Source organism: Nematolebias whitei, chromosome 21 (assembly GCF_014905685.2).
Source record: "Nematolebias whitei isolate Nwh7 chromosome 21, NemWhi1, whole genome shotgun sequence".
NCBI classification, from domain to species: Eukaryota; Metazoa; Chordata; class Actinopteri; order Cyprinodontiformes; family Rivulidae; genus Nematolebias; species Nematolebias whitei.
Window position 1 is genome coordinate 11,484,694 of NC_056518.1, and position 11,152 is coordinate 11,495,845.

The window sequence follows — 11,152 nt, forward strand, 5'->3', positions numbered from 1 at the left end:
ATGGATGGATGGATGGATGGATGGATGGATGGATGGATGGATGGATGGATGGATGGATGGATGGAGGGTGTTTACAATTCCCTTTTTGCTTAACGGTGGGAGACAAAAATGTAATATGTAATCTGGCAAATATTTATTCTGCTGTACTGAAATTGTTTCTAATAGTTAAATTAGAAGCAGAGGTTTATTTTAGCCATTAGGGAGAAAATAATTCCACCCACACAGACCGAGCTGTAACTTGAAAATTCAAGTTGGTTCACAGCTTTTTTTTTTTTTAACTGTCCTTACATAACCCTCCTCAATCAAATATTTACAGGCGGATACTTTTTAGAATAAAGTCTCAATCCTCAGTTTAAATATTAAAACAATAAAGTTGTTTAAAGATAATCAAATGTCTTGTTTATTTCTTTGTTTAACTCTGAATTTCTGATTATGTTTGGCTCATTTTTAATTTTTAATCTAATGTTTTAACTCCTAAATCAAGTCAATTCAAGTCCAATTTATTTATAAAGCCCATTTAAAACAGCACCTGCTACCAAAAGTGCTTAAAATCAAGACTAAAGCAATATAAATAAATAAATGGACTGCACTTATAACCTTTCCATCTTATCGGGATACTCAGAGCTCTTTACAACAATCTGTGTCTCATTTACCCATTCATAATTGAACAAATCATTCTAAAGAGACTAATCAGAGATTTATCACATTCATACACTGATGGACACATCAGAGGCAACGAGGGGTTCAGCGTCTTGCCCAGTGACACTTCGACATGTGACTGCTGGTGGAATCGAACCCCCAACTCTTGCATTGTAGGAAGACTGCTCTAACCACCCATCCACAGTCGCAAAAAAACTAATAAATAAAATCACTTTGATAATTAATTAAACAAAATGAACACATTTTTGATGCTTCTTACATAGTCCAGAATATTGTTTTTATGCTACTAGTGATTAGCATACGTTTAGTTTTAGTTTTCTTAGTTCATATCTTAGATCTTATTACTGTTTTTCTTTACATTTTATTCTTTGTTGGATGGGACCATGTGTACACAATTTCGTTCCACCACATGTACCACATGTATGACAAATAAAGAAACTTTGATACTTCAGCACAGAATTGCACTTCTGGAATGGAAGTGATTTACTGAAAGTAGAAGCACTCTCAAATATTGAACGCTAGTACCGATACACTCCGACATGTTGGCGTACTGTAGCTAATATCATAGGTTGGTGTAAATTTAGAACATGGTAAATATAAAAAAAAAATTTTAAAAAGACAAAACAACTGGATTTTTATTCTGTAGTTGAAGACGTGCAGTTCTGATGTGTGATATCAATTTTCGATTGATATGTATTCCCTTATTTCAGTGCTATAAAAGTCAAGCGATATGTGACATTGGTCAGACTGAGGTTGCTTCAAAAAACATTGCAAATTTACCAGATTTAGTACCACATGTGACAGTGACCTGGGTCAAATCTGGAAGAAAATAAATAAATAATGGATCTGTTACATTCAGATTGTCAAGAAATAAAAATAAAAATGTTTTAAAAAATATCAGATATTGGCCGCATATGGGCCAAACAATTGGATTTAGTCCACCTTTACCTGCAGTGTGAACAAAGATTTAGAGGGGTTTTAATCAGATTGGCTGAAATGGGCTTCCATAATTTTGGACTGAAAATTAGTGTAAAAGAAGTTTAAAGAAAAATGTACATATAAATAAATGAGGAAACACATGAGGGACTATTGAACAATGTCATATTTAAAAATTCTATTAAAACTTATTGCCTCCTACTTGGAGAGAAGAGGTTCTCTGCAGATTTACAGACTTGGAGGACTCTGCTGCCCCACAATGCACCTGGAGGAAAATGTTTTGGTGACGTCATGCGTCGCTGAAGAAGAAAACAGCAGCGGGTGGGCTGCAGCTGCACTTTCTGCTGTTTTTTCCTTGCAAATTACGCTACCACGATATTTAAAACCAATGGCTGGAGGTACAGACGGCCCAGAATGAACTAATAGCAGCACTTCATGCCAGGTAGGTGTGCGTTTGTGTTTAATCTGTGATTTTTTTGTTAACAGTCCTCGGCCGGCTGTCAGACGGCGCTTTGTGCTTTAGCTCTCAGGCTAACGGTCGGTCCGAGCGGCGCCTCTGAGTCGCCTGGGATCGGACAATACACCTCCTGTTAGTGGCCTGTTGGTCCCAGCACACTACCAGGCCTTCATGTGACGAGGTCTACAGCGAACACGTTTCTGAAAGATTTCTAGTTCAGAGACTCCAGAGTTTATGGTGTTTAAATTTAAAGTTAGCTTGCAAGCTAGTGGAGTGTTGTTGTCTGAGACTGCAGAGCCAGATACGACCGACTGATTTCTTCTTTGTAGCAATACAAATCAGCTTTTTTTAAACAACTTATTCACATGAATAAAATTAAATACAGACATTGAATTTGTTGAAATGTCTAAATCTGAAACAATAGTGCTTAGCCTAAACCCAAACGTTGCATCCGTCCGTTCTCTTTACCCGCTTCTTCCTTTTGGGGTCGCGGGGTCACCGGTCGTTTTTTAAAAATATAACAATACAATTAACACAGGAAGGTTTTTTATAAATCAGAGTTTGATCAGTTGTTTGTAGCAGCTCTTTCTGCTCCTTCTGAGTGAAAAGTGACTTTTTATAGTCCTCTCCATCTGTTGGACTCATTTCTTTAGTGGGTTTGTTGCAGATTTATTCCTAGGAGAATTAAAGGTTGAATCCTATTTGCTTGTGTTCCTTTGAGTTGGCCTTTCTGTTAACTGGGATAAACAATCATCACTTCTTTTTGCAAACAAGCTGGAGTCATATGCCATGTATTTATCATATTATGCAAAGTTATTTTTATTCATGAAGGGTGACGATCACACTAACCTTAAAACACTGACAGCAGCTGTGGCAGTCATATAGTACACACATTTGTGAGTTACCAGTACTGTGGTCATGATACTTTGATGTGTATTTGTGAACTGTCTATAGAGCCCAGGTTGGGCAGTGGGTGCTTGACCTGGACTCAAACCCACAACCTCATGATTATTAGACTCATTTACATGTAGACATATGAAGACTGTTATAATTCTCTTAACACGGTGATCTAAAACATACAAAGTCTACTTTTCTGTTTACTTACAGTTTATGTAACGTGAAGGTTTCGTCCTTGTCATGGAGACATGAAACTGACCACTGCTGCCACTTTGACTTGTCTCATAGCTCCAGCTATATATCTTGATATTTTAAAAGTATCAAGATAATTTCATACGCAGTATAAAATGAGACTATCGATATAAAACGATAATAGTCTCGTACTTGGTTTTGTTATGCAGGAAAAAAAACATTATTTTTGAGGAATTTATTTTGTACAGTTACAGCTGTTTGTTAATAAAGGTGGCTGTGTGACAACTGGGACAAAGCTTTGACTCAAATATAGTTTTGTTATTACTTTATGGAAAGAAAAAATATATATCATTAGGGGTTTAATGGTACGCTAAAAATCACAGTTTGGTTCGGTTAATTTTCGGTACAAAAAAGGCCAAAATAAAGATTTACAAAATGTTTATTGTGAAAATATGCCAAGTAAACAAGTTCAGTCATAACAGACTTCTTAGCTGGAGGTGATCTGGTGGACTCAGCTGCTGTCATCCTCAGACTGCAAACAACACAGAGATTTTAAAATAAATTGAGTTAATAAGATTAAAATTTTAATTAAAAATAATAATTAGATAGATCACAGTAACAATACCTCTTGTTGCACTGTCATCATATGAGGTGGTTGAATATCCTCTCTCGCTCATCATTGATGTGGCTGGACTTTAAATCTGGGGTCGGGCTTGTTGACATGATCAGTTTTAGCTTTTTCATAAAGTGCAGCTACAACATTTTAGCTGAAGAACTTTATGCGTAAAGTCGCCGCATCAACAACGTTCAGACGTCGATCCAGAGCTTTAAGAGCTCCCACAGCTTGTGTTATTGCTCTGCACCGATCTGAATGACCGGATGAAGGTTGTTTAAATGCTGCTGCTATCGCTCTTTGCACCAACTGTAGAAGAGACGTTCACGTTCGGACGATGTCGTTCCAAGTTTAACACGTTCGACGTGTTGCTGCCGCAGATCCGATCTTCGTGAAACGACGTCGACACACGGATTTGGATTTGCGCTCGTCTTTTAACAAGAAAGCCACAATGTTCCCAAACAGGAGACCACAACGAGATTCTGGGCTGCTAATGCTGCGCGTGCTGCAAGATAATAGCGCCGTGCTGAAACACGCTTAGGAACTTTAGTTCCGCGGTGCATAATCTCTCGTTAATGAAATTTAATGAGTGGAAAAATTACCGAAACAGTACGCAGGTGGACCGAACCAAACATGCTGTACTGAAACGGTTCAATACACCCGCGTGTACCGTTACACCCCTATATATCATCATCCATCTTAAAATATTGAGATATTAATTTTGGTCCATATTGCCCAGCCTTAGCAGGCAGAAAACAGCCACGGCTAACAGCGAGCTGAGGCGGGCGTGTTGTGGGCGGAGGTGGACAGCAAAATATTTTGCATGGTGTAGAACGCAGTTTTGCAATCCATGCGCACACAAAAAGGCAGTAATTTTCATGAACTAGTTGTTCATGACACAGACGCACAGCTCTTTGTTGATTTGGTTGCAAACACACAGTTGAAAAATTGCCTATTTTCTGCAATATTGACAAGTTGCACGCCTGTGAGCTCCCATCTAAAAAGAATACACTCCTAATCTCATGTGGATGCCCAAGGTGCAAGCAGAGTGCTAAAATCCAAAGATTGTCTTTTATTCATCGTGTATATTGTGTCATTTTTATAGGTGGTCCTTCCAAAAAAATGAATTTTTTTTTAATTTATTTTATTTTAGGTTAACTAGAAAAAAATCCCTCCACCTTGTGATTGCCTGATAGATCCTGTGCTGACGCAGCATCGTTCTGCTGCGTTGCAACAGGACAGCAGCTTCTCATGCTGACTTTAAATATTCCTTGTGTAAATAGATTCAGGACTTTTGGGGACATCTTTCAAACTGTAACCTAACAAAGGTTATAGTTTAATGTTTATCATGAGTAGAAAGCTCATTCCACCGTCATAGTTTCTTTCCTCCATTCTGTCTGAAGCCGTGATGGTCTAACAGGAGATCAGTAAATGTGATTATCTACTTTGCAGCTGTGCACTCGTTTGAACTCACTCTGGCTTCTCCTTTGTCTTGTTAGTGCACTGAAACATGGGTCTTAGCAGTTTTCATGTTCTGCTGCTGCTCCTCCTGCAGGCTCTGCTGGCATCAGCTGAGGGCTCAGGTACTGTCCTCATGCTATGTGCTGCTTTCAGTCTGATGTGTGCTCTCTTCTGCTTAGGACAAAATATTATGAACACCATCTTCCATATTTACGACTGGTTTTCAATGAAATGTGCCAGGTACTAAAATAAGAACTTGTATTTGTGAAGCATTCGCTTCTTGTTTCACAGATGAACACCTGGTGTGTGTTTGCGAAGGCCCAAAATGCCTCCAGGCCTCACAGTGCCACGGTACCCAGTGCTTCTCCTCTGTTAAAGTTGGCAGCAGTGGGATTGTGTTTGAGCGCGGTTGTCTGAAAGGTCCAGAGAAGATCCTTCTGCAGTGCTCCACAGCTCCGTCCTTCCATCAAGCCATTCTTTGCTGCTCCCAGGACCGGTGCAACAGCAACACCACCAGCAGCCTGCTGTTGTCTCTTCTGCCATCAGGTCCTCCAGCAGTTCACTGCGTGCACTTTTTATATGACGTCAAACAGATGTTCTCACAAGGACCTTTCCTTTCCAACAGTCCCTGAGGGTGAACCAGTTCGGTACCGTGTGGAGACATTAGCTCTCTTCGTTCTGGCCCCAGTGGTCATACTGGTTCTGCTTTCCGTGGTGTCGGTGCTGGCGTGCAGGAGGCTCCACCACGGCCGCCTCCAGAGGCTGCAGGAGTTTGACACCGAGCAGGGAGACGGACTCATCACCTCCAACGTGGGGGACAGCACTTTAGCGGTAAGAATAAAAATCCTTTTTCTCCGTGTTGTTGTTTAATAATGAGCACAGAAGCTCAAGTGACAGTCCGGCACGTTGGTCCTGATCCAGTTGAACTTATTCTTACTTGCTGTGATTAACCTGCAAATTAAAATGCTCCTTTTTATTTACTTTTAGTTTTGCATGAGCACAAATTGGTGTAGTGCAGGAACAGAAACACTTTATATTTTGTCCACTGATGAAAAATGCAAACTATAATGTGTTTGACTGGATAAGTAAATGTCTAAATATATGTTAATTTAAAGTTGCATTTGCTCTCAGAAGTTGTGCTATCAATGTGTAAAGTCTGGCACAAAGCTAGCAGTGCTAAAACAAAGTTAGCGTACGTTCAGGGTGAGTATCGTTGGAACATGACAAAAAGCAGAGGGTGCACTGGTTTTTGTTTTTCTATAATCAGTGTTGGGTTTTAGTGCTCATGCCCGTTGTGACCTCTTGCAAGCGATTTTAAATCTCATAAATGAAATAAATTAAAACAATTAGCATCTGGCCAGGTTTCTGTTTTGTCTGACCCTCAACTTTTAATTAAATAATCTACAATAGTTGTGATCCCGCTCTGCCTCCAGGACCTGTTGGATCACTCGTGCACTTCAGGCAGCGGTTCAGGTCTTCCCTTCCTCGTCCAGAGAACTGTAGCCAGGCAGATCAGTCTGGTGGAGTGTGTAGGTGGGTGTGAGACACGCGTCATGTTGGCACTGTTCATCAAAAAATTCAGATTTCCTTTTGTTTTTTCAAAACATGAGCAATTGTTAAGTTTAAAGTGTCATAAATCCCAGAAGGAAAACCTGTATTTTCAATAATCTGCCAGTTTGTCTGCACAGTTTCTGCTCACTGCAGCCAGACAGCAGTGTGTGGACAACATGAGGCCATGAATAAGTCGTCTGGTTCTTGTTTTCTAGGTAAAGGGCGGTATGGAGAGGTGTGGCGAGGTCAGTGGCAGGGGGAGAACGTCGCAGTGAAAATCTTCTCGTCGAGAGATGAAAAGTCTTGGTTTAGAGAAACGGAAATCTACAACACGGTGCTGCTTCGGCATGACAACATACTGGGTATGTCTGACATTTGATCCCACGTGCAGGAGGAAATACTGCTACTTTTTTGTAGCTTTGCATTTATACATTTGTCTGAAAATAGTGGAACGGTACACTAACCTTTGCTTTGTAATATTAAAATGTTACTACATCTGTCCATGTCTGTTTTACTCAATGGCTCATGGAACAGATTCACCTGTGTTCTGTGTGACACAACCTGTTCTTCTGCTCCTCTCAGGGTTCATGGCATCCGACATGACTTCTCGTAACTCCACCACTCAGCTGTGGCTCATCACTCACTACCACGAGAACGGTTCCCTCTATGACTACTTGCAGCGCGTTGCCGTGGAGACATCCGAAGGCCTGGCGATGGCAGCTTCGATAGCGTGCGGCCTCGTGCACCTGCACACAGAGATCATTGGCACAGAAGGAAAACCTGCCATCGCTCACAGAGATCTGAAGAGCAAAAACATCCTGGTGACCAAGGAGCTGCGCTGCTGCGTCGCAGACCTGGGTCAGGTTTCATCCTGCAGTTATTTATGTGTTTATGGTACTACGTCTGGTCTTTAACGTTAAACCCCTGAAATGCAGGTGCTTCATAATCTAATTTAATCTAATTTTAACTTTTCCCTGACAGAAAAGTTGTGTTTGTCAAACTTGTTACAGCTGTGACGTGTGCAGGTTCCACAGTTTCCACGTGACGGGCTTTGTGAAGTGTTGGCAGTAACGTTGTCTGTGACGGCTCGTTACAGGGCTGGCTGTGACCCACTCGCAGGCAGACAACCTGCTGGACGTGGGCAACAATCCGAAGGTTGGCACCAAACGCTACATGGCTCCTGAAGTGCTGGATGAAACCATTCAGACCGACTGCTTCGACGCCTACAAGAGAGTGGACATATGGGCCTTCGGACTGGTACTGTGGGAGATAGCAAGACGCACATACAGCAACGGTGAGGAGAGTGCACATCGTCGCTGTGGACCTCACACGAGTGTCATGGTGATGCAATAGTTGGGCAAAAAGCCTTGCGTTGTCAGTACGACTGTAATATTTCCTGTTGTTTGTAAATAGTCTGTTGGACTGCCCCTGTTGTGGTTAGAAATATGATTTTTGTTGTAAAGGTGCTTCCTGCTAACTTCTAGCGTTAAAATGTCTGCAGGTATTGTTGAGGAGTACAAACCTCCGTTTTACGACCAGGTGCCAAATGACCCCAGCTTTGAGGACATGAGGAAGGTGGTGTGTGTGGAGCAGCAGAGGCCTTTCATTCCTAATCGCTGGTTTTCAGATCCTGTAAGTAATACTACCATGCACTACTTTGTTGTATTAAAAAGATTCTAAAAAATAGGCAGCAGATGCAAGATTGAGGACTAAGGCATTAGATATTTTCTGTACTTGCATATCCACATATTAAAATGTGTTAAAGCACCGGTTAAATGACATCACACTGAAACATTTTAGGTTTGTTGTTGCTCTTCTGCTTTGATCTGGATGAGGGGGATGAAAGATTGATGCTCTTAAAAAATTGTGAAAATGTCAAAAGATGGAAATTACTGGCTTTTATTTTTGTTCTTGAAGCGTTCATAGTCAGTGATGATCCAAACAATTCATCACTTAAGTCCTGACAAACTGACTGAGGTTACAAACCTGCTACTTTACCCTGGAATATGTAATAATCCCATTGTAAGTGGTTTAATATGTAATAATCCCATTGTAAGTGGTTTATGGTTCTTCAGCTGAACATTGATGTTTGCAGATGCCAAATTATATTAACTACCATATTTTCTGCCGTACGCGTCGCTTCGCCCTATAAGTCGCATCGGTCCAAATGTGTCTAATAAAGTGGAAAAATCCATAAATACGTTGCATCTATTACGCGTCATCGCCGACAACCCGGAAATGTGGGCCGGTGTTGTGCCAAAAATCAATTGGCTGCTAAATGGCGGCCGTGGGGCGTGCACGGAAGGATTTGAACAAATTAACACCTAAAACAATTGTTTGCTCAACATTATAGTAAAGGTGTGTCTCAGTTGAACTTTAACTTAATAAATTGACTTTAATGGTCAAACCAGCTGCATGTCACTGGTGCAGTGAAATGAAGCTGGTTTGACGGTTGCTCCAGACGAGCTGGACCAAGGTGGGAAGCTGTGGCAAACCGATCATTAACAGCCACTTTTACATATTACATGACACAACGGCATGCCGTACTACTCGAGTGCCATCTAGTGGCTGAAAATGGTAGTGTTCAACATTTTCAGTCAGAATGAATGAAAACGGTCGTATCTCAGTCAAAAACTGGTTTATAAATATGGAAAAAATCCATCAATATGTCACTTCGGTGTATAAGTCACAGGGCCTGTAAATTATGCAGAAACTGCGACTTGTAGGGTGAAAAATATGGTAGTAAAAATATTTGGCAACTTGCAGTTTTCTTGAATTTTGTTTAGAATCTGGATACTTTAGTGACAGCAAACCCTTTTTAAAATTTGACGTAGAGGATTTACATTTTTTTTACCAGCCCGTTATCTTTTCATTAGCTTGCTGTCAAAACTAAGTTCAGTTTAAAGACGGGGGACGCTGCAGATAGCCGAAAACAGTTTTCATCTCCTGCAGCCCCCCGTGGTGCTTCCTTACTGCTCTCACTGCATGACTCGTGTGTTGTGTCCTGCAGACGCTCTCTGCTCTGGTTAAACTGATGAAGGAGTGTTGGTACCAGAACCCCTCGGCCCGACTCACAGCGCTGCGCATCAAGAAGACTTTGGACAAGATTCACAGCTCTCTGGAGAAGGGCAAGGAGTCATGAGGGTCAGAGGCAGCGCCATGGAGTCAGGGACTGGCTGCAACTACAGCTCCGAGTATTTTATTTTATTTTAAACAAGAAGAAAGTAATCGGAAGGAACGATGAAGACTCGAGCTTAACCTTCCTCTGACATCCCTCCGTTGGACTCAGAGCCCGTGTGGACGAGTCATGTCTGACAAAGGGACATGAAGCAGTCGTCTCTGCTCCCACTGAGCTGATGTGTGGTCTGCTGGTGTCACTGGGCTGTATAGTAATGCACCTCTGGGTTCCTCCACACGCCGACTGTCTCCTGCAGACAGTTTGACCTCCAGCCAGGTTTGGGCCCGTGGCGCTCTGCTCAGAGACAATCAGAAACGCTGCACTTCATCAGAACACAACTGTTGCCACACATACACAAAACGCTCACACACAAAAGGAAAAGGAGCCACTAGAATCAACCTTTTTTTTACCTTTATAAAGCAAATATTACTGATATTTATGTATTAAAGCTCCACCGTTACTACTGAGGATAAATGTAAGACTGGTGTATGAAACTAAACGTATGTAAGCATCAACTTTATTAGACTTTCTATAACCTTAATGACACTATCAGGAAGTAATCACACACTGAGTAAAGGACTTTTCTTGTACGGAACATGCTGGATATAAAACTACAGGGTTGTTTACACAGGAAGAAACGGTTTGTTTTAAAGGAAATCTATTTACAAGTAGGAACATGAAACATATCCTCTCTGGGCACGCCTCAAGGCACTGCAGAAAATGAAGGTAAAGGAGTTTTTATGTAGCAAACTGGGCGTGACGCCTCGCTGTGTCAAACGAAAACAAAACACTGTCTTTACTGGAACTTGTTTTTGAACTAAGAAGTTGCTAAGTGTACAAAGAAGTTAGTTCAAAAGTGCTGCCTTTTGTTTTTGTTTGTTTTACAGAGAAAAAAGTTGCTTTGTCTTTTTTATATGTAATAAAACATTTCCTGCACTACTGCCTAATGATCAGCCTGTTTGGTGGTTTTATTAGAGCTCTACATGTACATTTATTGTAACCTTGCTTGAATGCATCGTGCTAATTCAAATACGTGAAGAGAATTTTAAAGTATCTAAACCAGGACTTGTTCAGGGACCACATCTGGCGCAGGGGTGAGCTCAGTCTGACCCAACGATGATCTTAATTAAAATAAAATGAAATGTATCAAGAAAAAAAAATGACAAATGGGTGATCCTGTTATTTTATAAGTGGTTCCCAGCCCGGG

The 11,152-nt window shown here is 41.1% G+C and overlaps 1 protein-coding gene across 1 annotated transcript; it reads left to right on the forward strand.

The window, feature by feature from the left end:
• The first annotated feature begins 1,884 nt into the window (after window positions 1–1,884).
• acvr1l (activin A receptor, type 1 like) lies at window positions 1,885–10,623 on the forward strand. The gene is made up of 10 exons (XM_037695018.1): window positions 1,885–2,038; window positions 5,255–5,338; window positions 5,508–5,762; window positions 5,842–6,047; window positions 6,650–6,749; window positions 6,983–7,129; window positions 7,350–7,625; window positions 7,864–8,061; window positions 8,269–8,399; window positions 9,778–10,623. The coding sequence occupies exons 2-10, from the start codon at window positions 5,266–5,268 to the stop codon at window positions 9,907–9,909; spliced, it is 1,518 nt and encodes a 505-aa protein (XP_037550946.1). The 5' UTR covers window positions 1,885–2,038; window positions 5,255–5,265; the 3' UTR covers window positions 9,910–10,623.
• The last annotated feature ends 529 nt before the right edge of the window (window positions 10,624–11,152 follow it).